This window comes from Aotus nancymaae, unplaced genomic scaffold, assembly GCF_030222135.1.
Source record: "Aotus nancymaae isolate 86718 unplaced genomic scaffold, 86718_ANA_hifiasm-v0.15.2.pri h1tg000051l, whole genome shotgun sequence".
NCBI classification, from domain to species: Eukaryota; Metazoa; Chordata; class Mammalia; order Primates; family Aotidae; genus Aotus; species Aotus nancymaae.
In genome coordinates, this window is record NW_026988465.1 from 23,355,634 (window position 1) to 23,383,541 (window position 27,908).

The 27,908-nt window shown below is 37.9% G+C and overlaps 1 protein-coding gene across 3 annotated transcripts; it reads right to left on the reverse strand.

Moving 5' to 3' along the window:
* Window positions 1-1,385: 1,385 nt before the first annotated feature.
* On the reverse strand, window positions 1,386-27,425 carry ZNF322 (zinc finger protein 322). Of its 3 annotated transcripts, none has more exons than XR_010337566.1 (5): window positions 23,529-23,819; window positions 22,612-22,700; window positions 9,783-9,852; window positions 2,575-5,758; window positions 1,386-2,258 (listed from the first exon to the last, which is right to left on the reverse strand). XR_010337566.1 is itself a non-coding variant. In XM_064363096.1 (5 exons), the coding sequence occupies exon 5, from the start codon at window positions 5,590-5,592 to the stop codon at window positions 4,384-4,386; it is 1,209 nt and encodes a 402-aa protein (XP_064219166.1). In that variant the 5' UTR covers window positions 5,593-5,758; window positions 9,783-9,852; window positions 22,612-22,700; window positions 23,529-23,648; window positions 27,318-27,425; the 3' UTR covers window positions 1,386-4,383. The 3 variants fall into 3 exon arrangements, 2 of the variants coding, with proteins under 2 accessions (XP_064219166.1, XP_012314016.1); XM_064363096.1 differs by adding an exon at window positions 27,318-27,425 and having other exon boundaries at window positions 1,386-5,758; window positions 23,529-23,648; XM_012458593.3 differs by having other exon boundaries at window positions 1,386-5,758.
* Between the last annotated feature and the right edge of the window lie 483 nt (window positions 27,426-27,908).

The window sequence follows — 27,908 nt, forward strand, 5'->3', positions numbered from 1 at the left end:
TTAATCTATCGATGACCCAAACACCTCCCACTAGACCCTACCTTCAATATTGGGGATCAAATATGAACATGAACTTTGGAGGGGACAAATATACAAACCACAGTAGGGTCCAATTAGAATTCCATACAAAAGGCTTCTTCTCATTTTCAGATATATTAATGCAACATTCCCAGGCAAATTAAGGCAATTAAGAGTATTAAGAATAAGAGTGTTAAGTGGGTACAAAAGACAAACAAGAGCAGCTACTTCAAGAGTCCTCTCTTTCTCTCATTAGGCTCTAACCATTAACTAGTCGATATCATCAGTTACTACCAGTGGAGCCCCTATACCCTGACTTTTTAAGTTTCCTTTGCCATATGCAAGGATTCCCTCTCCAAGTGTTAACTGCTTTCAGCCTCTCTCTCATTTGAAATCCAAATCCCTACCTGGGTAAAGTGATGACACAAGCTGATGTTTTGGGGATGAAGAAGCTTCAAAGGCACTCTAAGTTTCTTTTCTCAATAAACAATGTAAAGACCATTTCAAGAAACACGTGTGGCATATGTGTGTACTGGATAACACTTTCTTTCTACTTCGGAGACACTGGGGCATGCATCATGTCTCTTTCAGTTACTTTTGGGGGTCACAGTTAGTATTTTTCCCAGAAAAACTTCTCACAACACTCCACTTGTTGGGAGTAATATCACTTTAAGTTAGAAAAACAAGCATGAAGGCTGCAAGTCTTGTTCTACCTACACAACTCTAAATGAATCTCAGGAGGAAAAAACAGGCTTAAAGCTGCACCTTTCCCTTCCCCGTTTCACCGTCAGACCTCCCTCCTAACCTCTTCTCACAACGAAAGCCACTTAAAACTCTGGGATCTACCTATTTTGTTGGTAGAGCAGACAGATATAAACTAGGCCAAACTTTATAATGGTGGGTAAATTAATGCAATTACTTTTACACGACCTCCATCCCATCCTAATTCAACAAATGATAAGACAAAGAGGGAAGAATTGCAACCACATGTAAATTTCACTTGGGAATTATAAATTTAAAATTTTCTTTAATTTTGAGGCTGTCACTTACACAAAAAAAATCATAGGTGGTTTTGTTGCTACTGAATTTCAGCAGGGCCCCAAATGTGGTGGCTTCAAACTATTAGCCCTCCCTGTGCTATTTATGGAATGCAGTGCAGAAGCTTCAAAAGGACCCTATGTCCACAGTGGAGCACAGACAACATTCCTTCTCTTCTTCTCTGCCTCAGCATCCAAAGTTGCTGGAATTACAGAGATCGTCCAATGGTTATCTCCACCACCAGGTCTACGCATCACATTATTAATCACTTTATTCTAACGCAAGTGTAGAAGAAAATGCTGTTTCTCTCAGTACAGTGGAGACAGAAATGGAGTTTTTCAGAACAAATGTTTATTTAAGAATTAAGGGCAAACAAAAACATTAAAGCATAGGAATACATCAACTGAATACAAGTTGTCTGGTTTGGTCTGAAATCTTGAAAAAGTTAATCTAACTACTTACCTGAGGTAGATTTAGGTTGGCACTGCTTCAAGGGAACCTCCGTCCATCCCAGAAGTTACCTTCTAGTTTTTTAACAGGCTCCCAAGTGGTCCTCTCCAACCTCAGGTTATGCTATATGAATAATACCAACACCTTTTTCTCCCATAGTTAAAAGCCCTCAGCCTTGTTTCATACCCCCAAAGTTCTCTGTTTGAGGGATGGTCCATCATTAATTTACTTAAAAACTAGAGACAACTACCAGTAAGATTAGTTGAAAGAAGGGTCAAGTCATTGCCCTGTTAATGATACCGACTTGGACCCCTTCTCCACGTTCTCACTAATGACTAACAAGTAGCCATAAGGACTACTTTTCATCACCACCATGCCTCACACCCAGTACTATTTTAAGTATATTACAAATGTCAAACATATGCTAGTAATAGGCATGATTTTCACCAAAGAGAAAAAAATATATCCTGTGTGTCTTATCATACTGGGCAACTTTTCATGGTACAAGAGCTATTTCTAGAAATTATGAAAACATGTCAGATGAAATAAACTTCCAAGATATTTTTCTAAAAGAAAAATACCCTAGAATCAGATTCCTTATTATCACTATGAGCTATATTCACTGGCCCTAATATTATCATGATCATCAACCAGTCATTAGGATCAAAGCTTAGAGCCATACACAAGGTAGCAGAGGAGCAGTTCGCCAACTCCATGAATCCAAATGGCAACACTTTCTGAAGTTCAGGGATCTGCTAGGACAAATCAAACCAAAATCAGAGGATGTGGACTAGCAACAAAATATCTATTCACTAGTACAAAGTCCCAAATACTACAGGAATCTGAAATATTGGTATTAAATGTCTTTAAATCTGATGGAAGAAAAAAACTGAGATGTGACCACTGAGAGATCTCTGGATTAATTATAGTATTTTTAGGGTTCACTAAAGACAATCCTAATTATATTTTAAGCTGGAAACAAGTGCTTATCTTTAAGCCTCTGATGAATCTGCCAACTACTTTTCCCTTCTAGCATTTAGAATTCTGCATTCCACGCCAAACATATACCTTATAATGTGGTGATTGCAATCCTTTCCCTGGGATTAAAAGGTATTTTCTCTTTCCTTGGCAGAACTGAAATAAATGAAAGACGTATCATTATGGGTCTTGTTTGCTACAAACAGCAGGATAAAGGAGTGAAAAGAACACTAGGTTTGGAGTTAGGATACTCAAAATCAAAGAAGCCTTATTCTTATATTAGTAATGCATCATTATTTGTTTTTACTCTATGCCTACACAGATTTATAAACTTTTCTTTCAGTCTTTCTCTAGCCATTTTACTAGGAGCTGACTGTGGGTATCTATTGCTGAAAGACATAAGTCACAAAAATACGGATACTAAAAACATCATAACCATTATATGAAATTTGCACTTTGAGTCAAAAAGAAACGAATTTCTAAACTTGAAATTTCAAATACCATAATAATTGGAAAGATATTTTAGGGGAAATAACTTTTCAGAGTATGACTCAACTGACAGTAAGTAAAAAGCTGAGTATGTCGTCTCTTTACAAGATTGGTCCTGCAAAGGGAAAACTACTGGGAGAGTCGGGATCTGGGATCCTAGTTTTGATCTAGGATAGCTACTCCCTAGCTTCTTCGTTCATTTCAGTCAGCAAAAAAAAAAAAAAAAAAAAAAGACTGCCATGTTACTATCAACACTCTAGTCCCATCCTAGACAAGCATAAAAATATCAACCAAGGCAAAGTCAATATCCTCCTTTCCCCCAACAGTAACACATGCCACACCTTCTATCATAAGGTTGCAGTCCTTTCCTTTATTGGATTTCTGAATTTTTTAAAAAGTAAAAGTAAAGCAATCATTAAGTGGTTCAGATAAAAGAAAAGTATCTTTACCTGAGTTACCCATCAGGTCTACTCTGACCTGCCCTAGCTCCTTCCAGAACAAGCTTCTGGGTATCTAAAAAACTATTTTTCATACTGATTTCATGTAACGTCATCTCTACCATGAGTCAACTTAACTATGAAAACAGTTTTTCTCATACATATTATATGTACACAGATTCTCACCCACAATTAAATCTCTCACTGCAGAACAGGTTTCTGGGGCCCGATAAGACTGGAGTTTTTACAAAAGGTTTTTTCAGACTCAAGGTATTTATGGGTTTTTTTCACTTATGTGAGTTCCCTGATGTACCACAAGAGCTGATCACTGACAAGCACTCTTCATTCAGACATTTGTAGTCTTTACTCAGATTGGGTTTTTTGGGGGTACAAATCCAAGTAAGGCTCTCCAATGAATGCTTTTGCCATACTCAAGACAAATACACAATTTTTCACCAGTATGGCTTCTCTGATGGGTAAGAAAGTCAGTTTTGTTAGAAGCTTTTTCACACTTGCTGGGACTTCTCCCCAGGGAGGGTTTTCTGAGGGCCAATGAGATGTTCATACTGTCTGCAGCACAACTGACACTGAAGGCATTTAAAAAATTGTTCTCCGGTGTGAATTCTCTTACAATGAAGAGGGCTGAGCACTGCTGGAAAGCTCTCTCACACTCAGTGCATTTGTAAGGTTTCCCACTTGTATGAATCCTCTGGTGAGTGATCAAATTTGAGCTCAGATGGAAAGTTTTCACTCTGGTCATTTGTAGATTTCTCATTGGAGTTGATGGATAAGGTGTTCTGTTAGGGCAGCTCTCTGGGCAAAAGATTTCTCTTACTTCCAATTGCAGGCTTTCTGGTCCCCACTGAATTCTGAGCTCTGAGCAAAGTCTGAGATTTGCCTAGGGGGTCCTCCTCTTAATGAGTCTCTGATACATAAATAATTTTTAATATTGGTATTACAGCTTCTTGCCTGGTCAAGACATCTCTGAGGCTTCTGATGCATGGGGAGGGCTAAGCTCAAGACCTTTGTCACTCACATTACAGATAAATGGTTTTTCACCAATGTGTACTGTCTGATGTTGAAGAAGGGCTGAGCTCTGGTGGAAGCTTTTATCACATACAGTGTATTTATAGTGTAGCTCCTCTGTCTGAGTTCTCATTTTCTGTTGGGCAACAAAGTCCATACCTAAGAGGAAGCCATTCTCACATGTAGACCACTGATGTGGTTTCTCTTCCATGTGGATTCTCTGATGTACAATAAGGTCTGAGCTACAGTTAAAACTTTTCTCATATTCAAGGCATTTAAAAGTGTGTGTGTGAGTTGCCTGGTGCCTAATTAGGTTGGCACTCCGAGTAAAACTTCTCATACATTCCAGGCATTTATACGGCTTCTCACCTGTGTGGACTCTCTGGTGCACGATAAGGTCTGATTTCTGGCCAAAGCATTTTTCACAGGCACCACACTTATAGGGCTTTTCCCCAGTATGAACTCTTTTATGTACGATGAAGGCGGAACGGTGTCGGTAACTTTTCTCACATTTATTACATTTGTAGGGCCTTTCCCCAGTGTGAGTTCTCTGGTGGCTAATAAGATCTGATTTCCCACTAAAAGCTTTTTCACACTCCAGACACTTAAATGGTTTCTCACCTGTGTGAGTTCTTCGGTGCCTTATGAGGTTTGTACTTCTACTGAAGCATTTATCACACTCACTACATAGATATGGTTTCTCGCCTGTATGGCTTCGCTGGTGGACAAGCAGATCAGAACTCTGACCAAAATTCTTGCCACAAATGTCACATGTATAGAATTTTTTACCTGCATGTGTTCTCTGATGTCCTGAAAGCGCTAAGTGGTGCCAAAAGCTCTTCTCGCATTTGCTACATTTATAAGGTTTCTCATAATTGTGGATCCTCTGGTGTGAAATAAGATCTGAGCTTTGGACAAAGGTTTTCTCACACATATCACATTTATAAGGTTTCTCTCCAGTATAGGTTCTCTCACACATAATAAGAGCTAAGTTTTCACAGAAGTGTTGCTTGCATTCAAGGCACTGGTATATATGATCATCTAGTTGAGTAATCTCATGCACATGAATAAAAATCTTTTTACCCTTCCGAGGGCATACATTATATATTTTCCTTTTTTGAGTTCTCTGATTACATCTCTCTTCTGAAGTGAACATTTTCTATGGCTGTCTCCTAGGGAGTTTTCCACTGGTCTTCTTGACCCATCATTGCCCTCGCAGTCATTCTCTTGATAAGAACTTGGAAGAGACATCTGTTTCAGTCATTGGCCTCTACATGTTTCCAGCATCATATACATTAATTCCTTTCTTGATATTTCCAACCCTGTGAGACAAAGTAGAAATAGTATTTATATTCCTACAACTAAGAAAAGAATTCTCAAAATTAAAATTACTGCAGACAAGACAAATTCTGTATCAGAGTCCCTAAGTCTTCTAGGTTTTATATGGCTTGAAATCAGTTATTTACTTTTACTCTTTGCTAATATAAAACTGATCAGCAATACATATGGGAAACTACAAGTAAAAACTCTTTCTTCCATGAACCTGGGTGATTTCAAAACAAGAGCTCTTCTCCTATCCTTGCTTCAGCTGAGAAATCAAGACAGGGCTAATAATTATTACGCCTGCTCATGAAGAAAGCAAATCAAAAGGGACTGTGAATGACTATCTCTGAAGTCCCTTCTGCTGAAAGCTTGGAAGAAGGTAGTTAACGACCATTAGAATTCCTAGTGCCCAGAGAGAAAAGTAAGGTTTCGATGACTCTTGCTTCTTAGTGGTGATATTAGGGAAGTTTCTTAACCACCATGTGCCTCATTTCCTCATCTATAAAATGGATTAATAACAGAAACTACTTTACGCAGTTCCGTGGAATATTAAATCACTATGAATCTCCTGGCAAGCCTTCTGTGTTGGCTCTCACCATCACTATTATTATGACAAAGGGGCTTAAGATTCTGCTTTGATATGATCATATAAGCACATAACTTGCTCAAAAAGAAAAATCCTGACTGATTACAGATAAAAGCCTAGGCTTGTAACATAGATTTTATAATGGGCTTTTCTTTACATGGTGAAAAGCTGTAAAAAACAGTTTTCTTCCTTCCTATTCTGTGGTTTAGAGGGATGTACACATACAGAAATACCTAAAGGATCAAGTATCTTCAAAAAAGTTGGGTTGATTGAAGAGAGTTCAGAGGGATAATGTGTCAATGCACTTATCAACTACCAATAATAGACTAAAGAACAGAAACAAAAGGAAGAAAAAAGCCATTTTCCTTATCCTTCACACTTAACTCTTCAGTGATCTTTTCATGTTTGAACCTTTCCCTCATACATTCAGACCCTCCCATTTATCACCTTAACACTATAACCTGATAATTCTGCTTCCTATTTTACTACGAAAATGGAAGCAAGCAATCGAAACAACACATACACAAAAACCAAAATCCTTTCCACGTGCTCCCACCACATCAACCAACTCTTCTAAGTGTGGTCATGTACTGTAGCTTTCCTTCAGCTACCAAAGATGACAAACTTCCCTTGCTCAATGTAAGAATAGCCTTTCCATCTGAATACCTCCTTTGTTCACAAAAACATCACTCCAGCAATTCTACCCTCCCTCTCTTGCATTATCAATTTATTCTCTCCTATTGGACCATTTCAATATTATTTATCTTCTAAAAAACAAAAGCATAATCAACAAGAAAATCTCTCAACTGCCTCACACTCAGGCTAATGTCCCATTTCTCTCTTTCTCTCCATGGTAAAACTCCTCAAAATAAATAAACCTGTTCATTGTCTCCAATTTTGTCTTCCAAGGTTTCTGGAACATACTCCAATCAAACATTCAACCCTCACTACTCCACAAAACTGCTCCTCTTAGAAACCTACAAGCTCTTAGGAAATCTGACTCCTAGTAATTACTTTGACCCATTTCTCTGCTCTTCCTCTGCTTATTTATTGCACTCCAGTCACCCTGAGTCTTTGCTGCTGTTCAAACAAGCCAGACTCATTCCCATTTCAGAGTCTTTATACTTGCTATCTCTTCCTGGCTGAAGGGTTCTTCCTCCAGGAATCTTCAAGGCTCTCTCTCTCACCTCATTCACATCTTTGCTCAACTGTCATATTCTCAGTGAGGTCAGTTCCAACCACTCTATTCTAAACTGTACCACACCTCCATCCCAGCTGACTCACAAACACTGCTTTCCTATTTTGTTTTTCTCCATAGAATGTAAGCCCCTAAGAGACAAGGATTTTTGGCTCATTTCATTCACTACTGTTTCCAACACTTAGAACGGTGCCTGGCACAGGAGGTACTCAAACCTAGCAGAGGAGTTCTTACTTGGCATCTACAGACTCCTAGATAATTTATGAAACCTTTGAAATTGACTGCAAAATGTTCAGTGTATGTGCATTTTTCTGGGGAGAAGGTACACATTTCTTTCAATTATCAAAAAGATCCATTATCTAAGAAACTAGATATTAGATTGGAGCCTATCTGTAAAGGAAACAATATTAAAGCTCACTGAATACAGCATATTCATAAATGTAATGGACCAGAACACAAATGAACACTTGCACTCAGAGAAAACAGGAATTCAAAAGGATCTAAAAGACATGGGACTAACATAGTTACCTCTGGGTAATGAGATGATAGATAACATTCTGTTTCATCAATTTGTTAACTGCAGTTTTCCAGTTTCCATTCAGCAATTGGTAGCTTTCCTTGCAAAAGGCACAGAGACTGCTACTTTTACTTACTTTTGCAGTAATAAGTAACAACTATTTATAAATATAAAAAGATAATTTCAAACGTCAACTCAGAACTGTTCTAAAATTTAGTTTTAGGGGATAGGAGAAAGAACTAAATGAGGTGGGAGTAGGCAGTTTCTTCAGATCAAAACACGGATTCACAAGAAATGTAGTATTGTGACCACAGAGGGACATAATGGGAGAAAAATGCACTGCAAGGCTAACAAGAATAGGGAAGTCAAGACTGAAGCAGACAAGCTAAACAAAACAGAAATGCTTATGCTGAATACAATGATTATAAATCCTACATTTCAAATATTCAGTATCTCCATGATCTATGAACTGTCCTAGAAATTACTGTTGGTCCAAATTACATCTTTCAGGTAACTTTCACAGTATCACAGAAGAATTTCTTAGACTACAAGACCAGAGTATACTCTGTCACTGTCACAATCTCAATCCTCAAAGCCTAAAGTATCACAAGCATTACTCCTATTTCCTTTTATTAAATTGAGTTTACAGAGCTAAATGGCACGTATCTGTTTTTGCCTTTAGTCAAAGGAAGTAAGTAAAGGACTTATACCAGGGCTGAATTCCAGATCTGCTCCACCTATCACCTGCCTCATCTCAGTTTATGGCAAATTCATCCTTTACTTCCTCAGGCTAAAACCTTGGAGTTATCCTGCACTCTTCCACCAACAAATTTGTTGGCTCCATTTCAAAAGACATTCAGAATCTAACCACTTCTCACCAGCTTTCGTTGTTACCATTCCAGTCCAAACCACTCATTTCTTACTTTCACAATAGCCCAAGAGGCCAACTTGAGCAGCCCAGCTAAGCTAACCTGTCACTGCTTCTCCAACACCCTTTTTTTTTTTTTTTGAGACGGAGTTTTGCTCTTGTTACCCAGGCTGGAGTGCAATGGCGCAATCTCGGCTCACTGCAACCTCTGCCTCCTGGGTTCAGGCAATTCTCCTGCCTCAGCCTCCCGAGTAGCTGGGATTACAGGCACTCCAACACCCTTTTATATTATTCTTCTCTTTGCGTATTCTAATCCAGCCACAATGGCTTCCTAGCTGTTCCAGACATACTCCCCGAAGGGCCTTTGCCCTTTCTTTCTTTGGTCTATAGCTTTCTTCCTTCAGGTGTGTGCATGAATTTCCCCTAATCCCTTCAAAGAATATTTTTTCAGATGTCATTTCTGTCCCTATCCTAATCACCCTGTTTAAAGTTATGAATAGTCTTCATGCCCCAGCATTCACTATTCCCCTTGTCTGCTTTACTTTTCTTCATGGTACTTAACACCTCCTAACATACTATACAATTCACTTTATTTAGTTTATTGTCTATTGCTAAAATATGGCAAGGATGTTTGTTCTGTTTGATGATCTTTCCCTACCATATAAAGTAATACCAGGTACAAAGTTGGTGCTTAATAAGCATCTGCTGAGTGCATGAATGAATTCTCACTGAAATTCTACTTCTCTTCTTGTCTGATAAAAGGACTGAATGCCACAAAGAATGGGAGCTACTCTGATGAGACGGAGTATGGGAAAGAGAAGGGACACGTCAAGGCTGAAGTAACTGTAGCTTACCTAGAATCCAGATGGAAGAAAACGTACATTCTTGATCCTGAGAATTTGACTTCTCAAGGAAGATAGCATTCTGTAAAACACAAAGACAAGAAAAGGATAAAAAGCCATAAATGAGAGAGTTTAGCACTAGATCATTTATACTCAAAGTACTTAAGAATGAGTAAACTACAGTTAAAAAGAACAGATGGGTTTTCTTATCTAATCCCTTAAATTCAATTCTGTAGAGTCTTAAATCATCCCATACGACTCTTTGGAGAAAAGGACAATACAGAATCTATAACCCATCTGCACCATCTACAGCTTCCCTTGCAACCGTATCAACATTGAAGGGAAGGACTCCTAACACTAAATCTCGGTGGTATTTTGAAAACACTAAGGAATTATCTTTCCCACAGGAACTCAGGCTGTCCTGATCCAAAGTATAATACAGACTACAAAGTACTTTTGGAATAACAAAATTACCACCTCTGGAACCCACATAATCATCACAATTTTGTTTATTCAAAATTTATAACACCCTGTTGATTTATATCTCAACCACAAACAACCCAGGAGGTGGTCAATTAGGGGCACAAAAAGAAGGTGACGGTCCACATTTAACCAGTGATGTCTTTCTCTAGAAGTTTTAACCTGCCTTATCCTTAGGTTAATGGGACTTTCGGTTCCCTCAACAACCCTCCTGTTACTAAGGATCAAAAGCAAACATGGAACTACTTAGACCCAGGTAACACATGGGGATATACAGCTGAGGCTCTCTATGGCACTTAGCTCATAGCTGCCAGTATTAAAATGACATTTTAGGATTCTCGTTCCAGGTAAGATGGAGTAAACACATGTCACCAATTAAGTTATTCCACTGAATCCAACTACAAAGTCTGGACAGAATGTACAGCCCAGTTATTTGACAACTCTGCAAAGCCCATAACACGCAGGTCAGAAGAGACCAGAATTTAAAATGCCATTCAACCAGCAGTGATTTTACTATTTTTTTTCCCTTTTGGTCCTCATCAGTATCCTGGGGCCTGAACACAATATAGCCCTAAACGCAGAAGTGAGGGAAGTTGTAGGATGTAATTGTCAAGTGAGACTTTTCAGAAAACCTGTAAGCTTTCACACCATTTATTTGTTTGTTTGTTTTTAAGTTCCAGGGTACCTGTGCAGGATGTGCAGGTCTGTTACATAAGTAAACGTGTGCCTATGTAAATGTGTGCTGCACCTATCAGCCCATCACCTAGTTATTAAGCCCAGCATGCACTGACTACTTTTCCTGATGTTCTCCCTCCCTTCCATCCTGCTACAGTCCCAGCGTGTGTTGTTCCCCTCCTTGTGTCTATGTGTTCACGTTGTTCAGCTCCCTCTTATAAATGAGAACATGCAGTGTTTGCACACCAATTATTTAAAATTGGCTGGCCATGGAAGCCAATGGGCAGAAAACTGACTTAAATATAAAAAAGGAAAAAAAAAGAAAATATCTCTGGAGGAAATATAAAGAACATGATAATAAAACAAAGCCAGAGCAGATAATGGTGGCTACAGAAATCCAAATCTCTCAACACATGCTTTAAAAGCAGTAAGAATAACAACACAGAATGGGAAAAAATTTTTGCAATCTACCCATCTGACAAAGGGCTAATAACCAGAATCTACAAAGAATTTAAACAAATTTGCAAGAAAAAAACAAACAACCCCATCAAAAAATGGGCAAAGGATATGAACAGACAGTTTTCAAAAGAAGACATTTATGCAGCCAAAAAACATATGAAAAAAAGTTCATCATCACTGGTCATTAGAGAAATGCAAATCAAAACCACATTGAGGTATCATCTCACACCAGTAAGAATGGTGATCATTAAAAAATCAGGAGACATCAGATGCTGGAAAGGATATGGAGAAAGAGGAACAATTTTACACTGTGGGAGTGTAAAGGTGGGAATGTAAATTAGTTCAACCATTGTGGAAGACAGTGTGGTGATTCCTCAAGGATCTAGAAATAGAAATATAATTTAACCCAGCAATCCTATTATTGGGTATATACCCAGAGGATTATAAAATATTCTATTATAAAGACATATGCACACGTATGTTTATAATACCAAAGTCTTGCAACCAACCCAAATGCCCATCGACAACAGACTGGATAAGGAAAATATGGCACATATACACCATGGAATACTATGCAGCCATAAAAAGGATGAATTCATGTCCTTTGCAGGGATATGAATGAAGCTGGAAACCATCATTCTCAGCAGAGTGATGCAGGAACAGAAAACCAAACACTGCATGTTCTCACTCATAAGTGGGTGTTGAACAATGACAACACATGGACACAGGGAGGGGAACATCACACACTGGGGCCTATAGGGGGTTGGGTGGGCTAGGGGAGGGCTAGCAGAGGGTGAGGGGATTGGGGAGGAATAACGTTAGGAGAAATACCTAATGTAGATGATGGGTGGATGGATACAGCAAACCACCAAGGCACATGTATACCTATGTAACAAACCTGCACGTTTGGCACATGTACTCCAAAACTTAGAGTACATTTAAAAAAAAAAAAAAAGAATTAAGAAGAACAAATGTAGTATACAAAGCCCACACTGTCACCAAATCCCATATAGCTATCTCTCACATTCTAGCCATAAGCTATCAATGAGAACAAGGACAATCTGAGAACGCTGGGTAAAGCGAAGAGAGCCAGCAGTGGGCATGATTGACCTAAAACTCATTGTCAGAAAGAAAAACCCACCCTAAGTACAAAAAACTTTATCACAGATATGTATGTATATATAAGAAAAAACCATTTAGGGTTCGGTACTATCTGCAGCTTTAGGTATACACTGGGAGGCTTGGAACATATCCCTCATGAATAAGGTGGGATTACTATATTGTATTAATGGCAGGTGAGAGTTAAAGGATACAATTAAACTAAAAAATGATCTGAAGCTACAAAGGCCTTTTAGAAAAGAAAACAATTTAAAACGCTTAAAAACCAGGTAATTAAAGGTTAAACATAGAAATTTATTTTTTTCTTTACTAAAAGCATTAAAAAATATCTAGGTACAGCTGGGCGCAGTGGCGCACGCCTGTAATCCCAGCACTTTCAGAGGTGGAGGAGGGTGGCTCACCTGAGGTCAGGAGTTTGAGACCAGCCTGACCAACATGGAGATACCCGATCTCTACTAAAAATACAAAATTAGCCGGGGGTGATGGTGCATGCCTGTATTCCCAGCTACTCTGGAGGCTGAGGCAGGAGAATCGCTTGAACCTGGGAGGTGGAGGTTCTGGTGAGTCAAGATGGCGCCATTGCACTCCAGCATGGGCAACAAGAGCAAAACTCCATCTCAAAAAATAAAACAAATAAATCTAAGTACAAAAGTAGCTAATAAAACAAAAATCAAACCTCGAAAAAAGACAGTTGTGAAAAGAGCTGTGAAAATCTATCATGTAGGAAAAAAATGTAATAAAATACAATTGTAACGAATAATATGACATTGTTAAAACCAAATATCAACTATATCAATATATGTAAACATATATTGATTTTAACCTTATTTATATAAATATATTATATAATTTAATATATATATTACATAATTTAAATTGTATTATATAAATATAAATGAGGTTAACACTCCTATTAAAATAAAGAGATTTTCACTTTGGCTTACAGGCAAGACCTAACTATATGCTTAATACAGGAGATACCTAAAGCAAAATGATTCAGATAGACCAAAAATAAGGAGGAGGGAAAAGGAATACTAGGCAAACAGAAACAATAAAAATAGGGCTTTTGATCCTGACATCCGGCAAAGCAGAGTTCAAGCCAAAAGCATTAAACATAATAATACTTTCAAAACTACACTAAAGTCATGGTTTTCTATGCATCACAATACACAGCAAGCACATTTATAAAGCAAAAACAGAGATACAGATACAAAGAAACAGAGATAAAAATATTGATAATAGGAAAGCTTAACATACTACTCTCAATAAAAGACATACAAACTGGACCAAGAATAAGTAATGATGCAAAAGGCCTAAATAACCTAATTAATAAATAAATCTTATTAATATATATTAAACCTTAGCCCTGATAAGAAGTACACATTCTTTTCAAGCACACAAGCATCATTCACAAAAATATGTGATATATTACATCATAAAGAAAGCATCATTAATTCTCACGAAGAAACTTTCCAAGAAACAATCTGCAGCAAAACTAGAAATTTATTAAAATATCAAATAACAAAATGTGCTTTCAAATGGGGGAAAATAAACTATTAAACAATTCCTCAGTAAAAGGGGCAATAAAAAATTTCACAAAATTTCTAAGTATTAATAATTGAAAATATATTACAAGCTATGAGATACATTTAAAGCAGTGATTTAAAAAGTGTTTATGCCTTTATTTCTTTAATGCATAAAAACAGGAGAATTAAAATGAACAAATTAAATTCTTAGATCAAAGGCTAAGAAAAAAATAAATTTCAATTGAGCCCAGAAGTTCAAGAACAGCCTGGGCAACATAATGAGACCCTGTTTCTATTTTAATACATACATACATACACACATACATAAATAGGTATGTTAGCTCATGCCTATAATCCCAGTGCTTTGGGAGGCCAAGGCAGTAGGATCGCTTCAGCCCAGGAGTTCAAGACCAACATAACAAGATACTGTCTCTATTTTCTTTTTAATGGGAAAAAGATCAAAATAACTAATAACAAAAATAGATAAAAGGAGAAATCAATGAACTAGAGAACACAAAAATAGTAAATCTAATGATAAATCAAAATCATACTTATTTTGTAAAACTTAAAGAAACAGATAAACCACTAGGTAATGAAGAAAAGAAGGGAGAAAGCACACATTTACAAAGTAAGACATGACAAGAAAGAATAACCACCAAACAGAAAACACACGCATACATGAGAACCACTTTGCAAATCTCTATATAAATAAATATGATTAACTACAAAATAAGTGTTTCTTTTTATTTTAAAGAGAGACAGGGTTTCACCATGTTGGCCAGGCTGGTCTTGAACTCCTGAATTCAGGTGATCCACCTGCCTCAGCCTCTCAAAGTGCTGGGATTACAGGCGTAAGCCACCGCTCCCGGCCTCAGAAACAAGTGTTTTGTTATGAAACACAATTTATTATAGTTGACTCCATTAAAAATATAAAGTTTTAAAACACCAATTTGCAGAGAAAAAACAGAAGAAGTTATAAAGGAATCATTCCATAAAAAGCACTAGGCCCAGATTGTTTCACAAAAGAATTCTACAAACCTACATAGACCAAATAAATACACTGCTTCATAAATGTTGCTGAGCACTGAAAACAAGGAACAACTTCCTAATTCTTTTTGTGAAACAAGAATAGCACTGATAAACTGAAGAAGAGAGTCTGAAAAAATTTTAAAGTCCACTATCAGTGTTTTTTTTTTAAAGAGTCAGGGTCTTGCTCCGATGCCCGGGTTGGCACAATCACAGCCCACTGTAGCCTCAAGCTCCTAGGCTCAAGCAATTCTCCTGGCTCAGCTTCCTGAATAGCTGGAACTATAGGTGCACACCACTATGCCTGGCTAATTTTTTTTATTAATGTGAGAAATACTAACAAAAATCAGTACCACATTAAGAAAATAATATACCATGACCAGGTGGAATTTATCTAAAGAATGCAAAACTGGTTCAAAATTAGACTATCTTTCAATATGAAGAAATCCATATAGTACCCCATATGAACAGATGTATGCAGAAAAATAATATAATTATCTCCATAGATGGTGAAAAAAGTCCTAACAGAAATCAACATCTATTCTGGATAAAGACACTCAAAAAGTAGGAATTAATAGAAGCATTCCTTCATCCAGTACCTTAAGTTACAAAAACTACAATAATTTTTACTAAGATCAGGAACAAGGCAGGATGGCCAATACTTCTTTTCTTTTCTATCACTGACCTGGAAGTATTACTCAATGCAATTAGAAAAATCAATTAGAGGTGTGAAAAAGGTAAAACTATCTCTATGTGGAGGTGATTTAATAGCATAATTAGAAAATCCTAGAAAGAACTAATGCTAAAAGTAACTCAAATGATAAAGGAATTCAGTATGGTAGCAGGATATAAAATTCACACACAGACACCATCAGTTTTTTTTTTTTTTTTTGATTTTTTAAAAAATTTATTTATTTTACTTTAGGTGCATACTGTATCTGGCATTTCTCCCCATGTTATCCCTCCCCACCCTCCCCTCCCTCCCCATCCCCCACTGTCTCTGCCCTACCCCCTACAACTGCTCCCAGTGTGTAATGTTCCTCTCCCAGAGTCCATGTGTTCTCGTTGTTCAACACCCACCTATGAGACACCATCAGTTTTTTTAACACACATAAATAATAACTGGAACACACAATGATCGAGAACAACCTTTGTATAATAGTGGCAATATAAAACTACTTAGAAATAAGTAAAAAATAGCCATGCCAAATAAAGCATAGGAAAACCTTCTCCTTCCTGAGAGACCCCAAAATAGACTTGAATAAATGGAAGGACATCCTTTGTTCTTGGATAGAACAATTCAACACCATGAAGATGTTCCCTCCTAGGATTTATAAACCTACTGCAATCTCAATAAAAGTAACAAGCTTCTTTATTAAACTACACGGAGGGGTAGCAAACTATAGCCCACAGGCCAATTCTGGGCTGCTACCCGTTTGTTTTTTAAATAAAATTTTACTGAAGCAGGATTATACTTATTCATTAACATACCGAAAGGCAGAATTGAGTAGATTAAGTAGAGACCAGATGGCCTCCGTAAGTGTAAATAAAATAGATACTTTTTGGCCCTTTACAGAAATATCTCCAATGCCTGAGCTATACAGTTGCTACTCAAGTTCACTTTGAAAAAACCAACAAGCAAGGACAGCCAGGAAGCAATGAAAAGACAGAAAGGTAACTAAACCCATGACATTAAAATAAACTCTAAAAATTATAAAATGAAAACAACAGAGTTCTGAAACACAATTAGATAAAGGGACAAATAGAATAGAAAATCCAGAAACACACAAGCACACATAGACAGTATACAGTAAAGATGACATCCCAACTCACCAGGGCAAAAATGGGCTTTTTAATAAATAATGGTAAAAATCAAGGTAGCCACATGAAAATAGGTACAATTTGATCCATACCTCATACCACACACCAATATAAACTCTCAACCGATTAGGGATCTAACCGTATACACGGCAACTATAAGATACTACAAGAAAACTAAAGTGAATTCTACTTTAATCTTAGGGTACCAAAGATTTTCTATCTGTAAGATTGATCATTTGACTAAAAATAAAAACATTATATATATATATATATATATATATGTGTGTGTGTGTGTGTATATATATATATATATATATATATATGAAATGAACAAAGTCAACAGTCAATGGGCAAACTGAGAGAAAATATCTGTAACAACATTTGAGATATGGGGCCAATATACCTAATATATAAAGATCTCTTAAAAATCAAGGGAAAACAACAAAAATCTGAAAGAAAAATAAGCAAAAGACAATTCTCACACACAAATAAGATATAAAAATGTCCCTTAAACATATGAAAAGCTGTTCAATCTCATAATTAGAGAAATGCAAATTAAAATACATGATATTATTAGGAATAGAGAGTAACTTTGTCAAGTTGATACTACAAGAAAACCACTGCTAACATCATACTTAATTGTGAAAACTTAGAAGCTTTCAGCTAAGATCAGAGACAAGGTAAAGATGGTCTCTGTCACCACTGCTTCTCAATATCATACTGAATAGATAATGCTATAAGACAAGAAAAAGAAAAGGTATACAGGTTAGTAAGGAAGAAATACAACTGTCTTTGTAAGTGACATGACCATATATGTAAAAATCTGAAAAACAACAAAAAACTCCTGGAACTAAGATTGATTACATTTAAGGTTGCATAACACAGGGTTAATATACAAATCAATTATTTTCCTCGGTATCAGCAATGAACAAGTGAAATTTGAAATTAAAAACACAATACCATTTACATTAGCACTCTAAAACGAATGAAACACCTTAAGTATAAATCTAACCAAATATGTTCATAATTTATATAAGGAAAACTAAAAACCTCTAATAAAAGAAATAAAAAGAACTAAATAGAGGGATAGTATATATCTATGGATAAGAAGATTCAATATTGTCAAATAGTCAATTCTTCCCAACTTGTACTACAGATTCAACACAATCCCAGTAACTAATCTTGTTAGTTTATGTTTATGATATAAACATATTGATATAAAGTTTATACAAAGAGGTGAAAGACCTAGATTAGCTACCATAATGCTGAAGCGAAGAACAATGTTGGAGGACTGACATTACCTAACCTCAACACTTACTATACTACTTGAAGCTCCAAGACTAAAGCTATAGTAATCACAAAAATGTGGTGAAAGAACAGACAAATAGGTAAATCGAACAGAATAGAGTCCAAAAATAGACCCATATAAATACGGTCAGCTGATCTTTGACAAAGGAGCAAAGGCAATAGATACAATGCAGAAAAGATAGTCTTTTCAACAAATGGTGAAGTAACTATACATTCACATGCAAAAAAAAAAGAAAAAAGAAAAAGAAAGTCCTGTCATTAGCATCAACATAAATGAACTTGGAGGACATTATGTTAAATGAAATAAGACAGACACAGAAAGATGAATACCACATAATCTCACTTACATATGGGGTATAAAACAGTCTAACTGATAGAAACAGATGGTAAAATGGTGGTTACCAGAGGCTAAGAGGTAGTGGGATTGGGAAAATAATGGTCCAAGGACACAAAATTTCAGTTAAACAGGAGGAATAAGTCCTAGAGTCCTACTCTAACAGGTAAGTTCTAGAGTTCTACATTATGGTGACTATAGCTAATAAAAATACATTGCATATTTGAAAATCACTGAGAATAGAATTTAAGTATGTTCTCACCACAAAAAAAAAAAAAATGGTATGTGAGGTAATACATGTTAAATAGCTTGATTTAGCCATTCTACAATATATACATATATCAAGACCATATATCTACACCATAAATACAAACATATTTTACTTCTCATTTAAAAAAATTTTTACAAACCCCAAATCGACTAGATACTAAGTATAAAACACAAAACTATAAAACTCCTAGAAGATAACATAGCAGGAAATCTAGATGACCTTGGGTATAGCAATGACTTTTTATTTTTTATTTATTTTTTGGGATGGGGTCTTGCTCTGTTACCCAGGCTGGAGTGCAGTGGTGTGATCTCAACTCACTGCAACCTCTGCCTCCCAGGATCAAGTGATCCTCCCACCTCAGCCTCCTGAGTAGCTGGGATCACAGGCACGTGCCACTACTCCAGGCTAATTTTTTGTATTTTTGGTAGAGATGAGGGTTTTACCATGTTGCTCAGGCTAGTATCGAACTTCTGATCTGCCTACCTTGGCCTCCCAAAGTGCTGGGATTACAGGCGTTAGCCACCACACCTGGCCTGACAATGACTTTTTAGATATAACATCAAAGATATGATCCATGGAGGAAAACTGGTAAGTTGGACTTAACATTAAAATAAAAAATGTCTGCTCTATGAAAGAAACTGCCTAAAGAATGAGAAGGCAAGCCACAGACTGGGTGAAAATATTAGTAGAAGACACATCTGATAAATAACATCTGTTATTCCAAACATTGAAAAATCTCCCAAATATACAAAAATACACATATACCTTTAAAACTCAACAAGAAAACAAACCAGTTTAAAAAACTGGCAAGTCATGAAAGACATGATCACCAAAGACATACAAACGGCAAATAAACATATAAAAAGATGTCCAACAACATGTCACTAGGAAAATGCAAATTAAAACAATGAGATATTACTACATATTCATTAGATTACACAAAATCCAAACACTGACAACATCAAATACTGGTAGGGATGTGGAGCAATAGCAACTGTCATTCACTGCTGGTGGGAATGCAAAATGGTGCAGCCACTTTGGAAGAGTCTAGTAGTTTATTGTAAAATTAAACATACTCTTACCATACGATCCAGCAATCACCCTCGTTGGTATTTACCCAAATGAGCTGAAAACTCATGTCCACACAAAAACCTATACACAAATATTTATAGCAGCTTTATCCATAATTGCCCAAACTTGGAAGCAACAAAGAAGTCTTTCAATTGGTGAATGGATAATAAACTGTGGTACATCCAGATAAGAGTATTATTCAGCACTAAAAAGAAATGAGCTACTACGGCATGAAAACACATGAAGAAACTTTAAATTTATGTATTGCAAAGTGAAAGAAGCCAACCTAAAAAAGGTGCATACTCTATGATTCCAGCTATGTGACATTCTGAAAAGGCAAAACTATGCAATCAGTAAAAAAGATAAATGCTTGTCATGAATTATTGAGGAGGGAGGAATGAGCAGACAAAGCACAGAGGATTTTTAGGGCAATACTACCATAAGAGCATCATACCAACTGTCTATATGATACTATCATGGCAGATACCCCATAGAATGTACAACATAAAGAGTGAACCCTAATGTAGCCTGTGGAGTTTGGTGATAATGATGTGTCAACTTAAGTTCATTAACTGTAAGAAATGTATTGCTCTGTTGAAGATATTAACAGTGGATGATGCTGTGTGTGCTGTGTGTGTGGTATGTGCATGTGCTAGGGTAAAGGGAGTGGTAGGGGACATATGGGTATTCTCCGTATTTTTGGCTCAATTTTGTTATGAACCTAAAAGTTCTCTAAAAAATAAAGTCTATAAAAAATGAAATAATTTTTTAAATGTACATGAAATACTAGTTCTTGCCGATTAAATTGCCATATATGAAAAGGTATGACAATGCATTTTGTTGTCAACACTGTAAGGAAACAAACACACGTGTTGCTGGAGGGAATGCAAATTGATACAGTCTCCTCTGGAGGGGAATGTGGCGATATGTAACAAAACTAATAGACATTTACTTGTGATTCAGCAATCCCATTTCTAGAAATGGACTCTGAAGATTCACCTCCAATAACATGAAAATATACAAGCATAAAATTACTCATTGTAGTAATGTTTGTAATGGGAAAATATTTAAAGTAACGTAAATATCTGTATGTAAGAAAGCGGTGAATAAACTGTGGTACATCCACATATAATGGAGCACTATCCAACTGTAAAAGAGAATGAGGAAAATCTTTATCAACTGATGTGGAACCATTTCCAGCATAAATTATAAATTTTAAAAAGCAAAGTGTAAAAAACTATGTTGTATTTTGTGTAAGAAAGTAAAAATAAAAATTTATTTCTCCACTTGTCCAAACAAACAAGAAACCAATGAGACTGGTTATCATTACAAGGCAGATAAAAATTGAAGGCACAGAAAAACAGAATTGGGTGGAGGAGAAAGAGTAACATTTCTCTAAGAATATGTTTTTGAATACGCAGACACACATATTTTTACTTTCAAAATTACGTTACATTTACATATTCAATAAAAGAATGAACTAATGAACTAAATAGACAAGATGGAGGAGAAAAGCATAAAAACAGATGAATCTGTGTTTCAAATAAACAACTACCCAGAAAAGGAAAAAAATACCTCTTTAACACAATATTGGGACTATGTATATTCAACTGTATATGTATATTTGATTCAAGTCTCTGCCTAAAGATTACTTCCTCAAAAAGAAGCATACCTGACTACCTTATCTAAAATAGCCTGTGTTGCTTTATCCCATTTTATTTCTCTCCATAGTTCTTATCACCATTCAACTTTGTGATACACATTTATATACATTTTGTATTTGTTCATTTGTTTGTCTTTTTACTAAAATATAACTTCTATTAGGGTTAGGACTTAGTCTTTTGTTTACTATAATATCCCTAGTACCTACAGTACATTTGTGGAATGAAAAGCATGAACAAATACCAGAACAAACAGGCCTGACCATCATCCGTGGACCCCCAGTAGCGATACAACAGACTAGACCAGTAGCCCTAGGTGGTTCCTGTGGCAAACCCAAATACATTTTTCAAGTCTTAGCTCCAAGGGACCTTCCTCTAGAATGTTTCTCTTGCCCCATCCTAGGAAGAGATTAGTACACTTTGCTGCTAGGGTAGAAATGAAAGGAATAAGCTGGAACACAACAAAAGTCCAAGCAAACAGGATAATTCATACAACTTGAGAGTTCATGGTTATCCTTATAGTTAAAGGGTGTCTGGGATCAAGAGACAGTTAGTAAAACATTATTTAAAAATTAGATAGTGTTTATAGGCCTTAGGCTTGGAAATTTCTCATTTATTTTCATTGATTGCATGGATTATCTCATTTAGTCTTCCCAAGGACTCTATAAAATAGCTGTATTAATACATATGTTTGGATCTTACAGGTAGAAAACCTGATGCTTACGGCAGTTAGATAATCACCCAACAACTTACAAATAGTTAGTAGCAGAGCCAGTATTTAAATATCTATCTTCTGACTCCAGAGCCTGCCTAAGCATTACACATACCACCCTCTTTGTGCTACAAATCAACCAAGAAGCAATTACTGCAAGCCTAACATGAATATGCATGCATGTTGAAAAGGAGTAGAAAATAACCTTAAATTGGTAGGATAGGGTCCAGTTTTATCACTCAGCTATCTTAGAAGCTAAGAAAGGGCCATTCTCTTTTTTTCCATATATCTTCTCCCATACTTTCCTGTCTTTCAGCCTGCCCCACCCCATGCCCCATCCACATTTATACAGAAACACAGAGCCTGTAAGCCACCTACCATAACAAGAAAGACTCAAGACCATCTTCCTTTTGGTTTCAAAAGGTCCCTAGTCCAGAACTATTCACAACAGTCAGTTCTTCTCTCTCCTAGAGGAAAAATCAGAAATATAGACGATGACCTTGTAAAATTTATAATTCATAATTTTTCTAGAGCTGGCCTAGAAAACTGATCCCATTTCCTCTCCATTCTAGTTAGCATCCTTCAACCAACCATAGCTTACTTCTTCCCATCTTTGCTTACGTTGATTCTCCTGCAGGAAGTACCTGCCGCTGGTAGCCATCAGTTCCGAATAGCTCTAGACAAAATGTCAAGAATCTTTCTGAATAATTACTAACTGTAACTTCATAACAAAGCCCTAAGCCTCGTTTTTCTTGTTTGTTTTTTCTCCTTCTGCGAATTGTTTTTGTTGGTATTATCTCATCTTCTAAGGTCAAAGACACATTGTAGTAACAGACACAATAATAGAAAACTGGCGCCCGTCAAAACCCAAAGTGAATGTGATAAATGTATTTAATATAAAATTATACGTAATTCCGTTTTTCAAAAAGAAATGCTTATAGAAAGATTAAACAAACCGGATACTTCTGCAAATAGACTCAACTGCAACATAACTAATTTCTGCACTGAAGATAAAGAGAAAAATGCATTGAACGTCCTTTTTTCCCCTCGATATATATGAAAGATATCTATCGCTTTGAAAAGTGCCTTGCAGTGTTCACTATTATTATTTCTAGGAACTACCGTACTAAGGTTCTCTTTTTTCAACTTTTCATTGACCATCATTCAGTCCTCCGTCTGCCGTCAGACCATGCCTCGTATCCAAGAACAGGGGCTGCTCCCAGTCGACTGTGGCCCAGGGTCTTGGGTCCCGCCGCGCCCCCATCCCACCCCTGGGCCCCGCAGGCCGCGCTTACCCAGGCAGCCGCCGGCGCCGCCCCTAGGCCTGGGGACAGCACTTCCGGTTAGTCTCCGGACACTCGGATCTGGGCTTCCTGGCGGCCGCAGACTCCGCGGTGGTGGATCTAGGGGCCAGGCTTCGGAAAGGAAAGAAAAGCGAACCTGGGACGCACGAGAGCTAGGAGCAACTCCCTTCGTGCGTCTGGACGAGAGGAGTTGGGCCAGGCCGCCCACTGAGCGCTTTAAGGGCAGACAAGGCGCCTACGCAAACCCTTTCAAGCTGGCTGGGAAGAGACCGGCGCAGCCCCACCCCCCGCAGGTCATGTGATCACCCCTCTCCGGCCACTAGGGCGTTCCAGCCTCGGCCCCTGGGCCAATAGGAGCCGAGTCTTCGGAAAGGGGCGGGGCCCGGGGCGCCTGCGCTATGGGAGCCCTCGGCGCGTTGGTGGGTGGGGGCTTTGCCGGAGCAGTGGGAGGCCGGGTGTTGGAGGAGGCGGTCGCTACCAGCTTGTTTAGGAATAAACGGCACCAACAGCGTTGCAGTTTATGTTACAGTTTCCCCAAGGCTGTTAACCGAGGACTCAAACCAGGAGTAGAGTCACAAAGATTGGATACCGTCTACCCTGAAAGAAGCACCTGGAAAGATCTGGAAGAGAGAGGATTCTGAAGCACAGTGGCAGCGCTGTCACCCACGAAGATGTGGCCAGCGAGATGGAAGAAATGCTTTTGAAAGTGGTGGCCTCGTGTGATTGGAGAAAACAGCAGAGAGAGAAAGTACTGTGGGAGGTTTCCCAGTTCTTGCATCAGTTTCTGATTTGGAATAAGCTAAGAGTAAATCACCTAGTGTTGGGCTGGAGTGCAGTGGCATGATCTCAGCTCACTGCAACCTCTGCCTCCTGAGTCTGAACAATTCTCCTGTCTCAGGAGAGTAGCTGGGACATAGTTGTGCACCACCATGCCCGGCTAATTTTTGTAGTTTTAGTAGAGACAGGGTTTCACCATGTTGGCCAGGCTGGTCTTGAACTTGTGACCTCAAGTGATCCATCTGACTTGGCTTCCCAAAGTGCTGGAATTACAGGTGTGAACCCATCTCTTCTTAATTTACCTTTTCTCTCATACATTGGTCTATCTGGCTATTCACCATTCTTCCTTCTCCCAAATAATGCCTGGTTGCCTTTCTGTGTTTTCTGTTCAGTTCTCTAGCTTATCTGTTTTACAAAGCTCTATTTTGTCTTTCCGTCTTGGCCGTTAAAAGTTCATAAGACAATACCTTCCTCCCTGAGCTAAGAATGAAATGTAGTAATTAATGCAAAGGGACCATCACAGTGACTAGGCATGTAATAGGTACTCATTAAAATGTTAGTTCTACAAGCCCAGCTAATTTTGTATTTTTAGTAGAGACAGGGTTTCAGAAAAAAAAAAATGTTCTAGGCCTGGCATAGTGGCTCACACCTGTAATCCCAGCACTTTGGGAGGCCAAGGCAATGGATTGTTTGAGCTCAGGAGTTTGAAACCAACTCAAGATTAGCCTAGGCTGCATAGTGAAACCCTATCTCGAACAAAAATACCAAAATTAGTCAGACGTGGTGGCGCGCACTTGTGATCCCAGCAACTCCGGAGGTTGTGGGAGGATCATTGGCGTCCTCTGGGAAGTTAAGGCTGCAGTGAGCTGAGATTGTGGTGCTACACTTCAGCCTGGGTGACCGAGCAAGACCCTGTCTCAATAAAAGAAAAAAAAAACTCACTAAAGCAGGGGTCCCCAACCCCCAGGTCACGTTCTGGTTCGTTGCTTGTTCAGAACTGGGCTATACAGTAGGAGGTGAATGACGGGTGAATGAGTGAAGCGTCCATCTGTATTTACAGCTGCTCCCCATCACCCGCATTACCGCCTGAGGTCCACCTCCTGTCAGATTAGCAGCGGCATTAGATTCTCATAGGAGCGCGAACCTTGTCGTGAAGTGCTCCTCATGAGAATCTAATGTCTGACGACCCGTCACTGCCTCCCATCCCAGATGAGTATTTGAGTGACCTCTGTAAGCCTCACTGTGCTGTGCCTCTTATAGACTCTGTATCCTAGTTAATGAGATATTTTATGTAAATCCTGCCCAGTGAGCCGAGTCTAGTTGCCCAAAGACAACCTCAGAATCCCACTGATCCTACATTATGGTGAGTTGTATAATAATGTAATTATATATTACAATGTAATAATAATAGAAATAAAGTGCACAATAAATGTAATGTGCTTGAATCATCCCCAAACCACCCCCTCCACCGTCTGTGGAAAATTGGTCTTCCACAAAACTGGTGCCTGGTGCCAAAAAGGTTTGGAAGTGCTGCTCTAAGGGGAATCATACGCTCTGCCTCTTTTTTGATCCAAACTTTTCTGAGCCCTTAGATGCCAAATAAGTGCGAAGACATGGAGACTTCTTTCTGAGTCCTTGGTTTTGTCTTTGTCTCTGTCTCTTGATTTTATCTTTTTCATTTACTTTCAGGTTTGTCTTTTTCTATTTCCCAGGATTCCTTTCATTCAATTCATCCTCAACCAGATAGACTTGGAGGACTAGGCTCAAGGGGCCTGACATAAGCTGAGGAAGGTAAGCCATGAGGAAGTTTAGGTGACCCTAAAGCATATTCCCTGAGTAGACTGAATCTTTCTGAGATTAGGACCTGAGTGGGTTAAATCCATAAGCCTCATTGTGCTGTGCCTTTTATACTCCTCAGCTCTGTATCCTGGTTAATATGACATTTTCTGTAAATCCTGCCCAGCGAGTCATGCTAGACTCAGGTTTCGATTTAGAGAAGGTAGTTTAAAAAAATTCATTATCAGCTCAAATAAGCAAGTAAAACCTTGTATAGCCCCTTATAGTGCCTCCTCTTCTGCAGCTGAAGAACAATATCTTTCAGTTAACAGAAAGCATATTGTCAGTTTATCAATCAACAACTGTTTGTTGATGTGTGTAAGATAACAGCAGCTCTCAAAACAAATTGGAGAAACTTTTGCAATTGAAAGAAAAAAGTAGAAAATAAAAATAAAAAGCAGATAAAACATAGTTAAGAAATAACTTCTGGTTCAATGGAATTGTTTTGTAAGACATAGGTGGCTCTTCTTTTTGGAGGGCAACCATATAGTACCTTAACGTCAAGCTAACCAAAAATCTAGGTACACATTCTGGAACACAATTGGGGCAGTTTAAATTTATTCATTTGGTGAGCAGCAGACTCTCACCAAGGGATTTTGTATGTGTGGGAAATCATGCCCCCAAATTGCTTTGGAAGAGAGAAGCAGCAGTTCACAAGACAGGTAGGACTCTATACCCTAAGACAGCAGTCGCCAACCTTTTTGAGACCAGGGACCGGTTTCATGGAAGACAGTTTTTCCACAGACTGGTGGGGCAAGGTGATTTTGGGATGAAACTGTTCCACCTCAGATCGTCAAGCATTAGATTCTCATGAGGAGCACACAACCTAGACCCCTCGCGTGTCCGGTTCATAATAGGGTTCGAGTTCCTATGAGAATCTGATCTGACAGGAGGTTGAGCGCAGGTGCTAATGCTCGATTGCCTGCCACTCACCACCTGCTATGACGGGCCGCACATCAGTACTAGTCTGCGCCTTGAAGGTTGGGGACCCCTTCCCTAAGAGGAAAGTGAATTAGTTTTTTGTCATTGCTGTAACAAATTACCACAACTTAGTGTATTAAGCAATATATCAATAAATGTATTATGTCAAAGTTCTGTGGTCAGAAGTTTAACCTGGTTTCATTATGTTGGTAGCATGTTTCCCTTTTGGACAATCTGTTTCCTTACTCTTTCCAGCTTCTAGGATTCCTACATTCCTTGGCTTATGACCCTCTTTCGTCTTCAAAACAGGCAATTAAAGATCAGTTCCTTCTCATGCAACTTCTCTCTAATCCTCTGTCATTCCATTGCTCTCTGAAACAGCAGAGAAAGGTTGTTTACTTTTAAGGATTCATGTGATTAAATTAGGCTCACCTGGATAACCCAGGCTAATCTTTCTATCTCAAATCTCTAATCACATCTGCAAAGACATTTTTGCCATGCAAAGTAATATATTCACAGGTTCCAAGGATTAAAATATGAATATTTTGGAGGGGGGCATTATTCTGCCTATGCAGAATTTTAATTACACTTTCACCATTTTCCTACTTTCTTGACTGATTTTTGTCAGGATTTAGAAAATTATAAATTTCCCAAGAAATGCCAGGAAGGAATTTTTATGTGGAAACACTGCAGTACAGCTTGGAAAGTGCTATGGACGGTTGCATGGACCTCATAGTAAGAAAATCTAACATAGGCTTCAGGCTGCGGAAAGCTTTATAGACAATGAAAATCATAAATAGGTTTTGAAGAATATGTAATAGTTATCCTTGTGAAAGT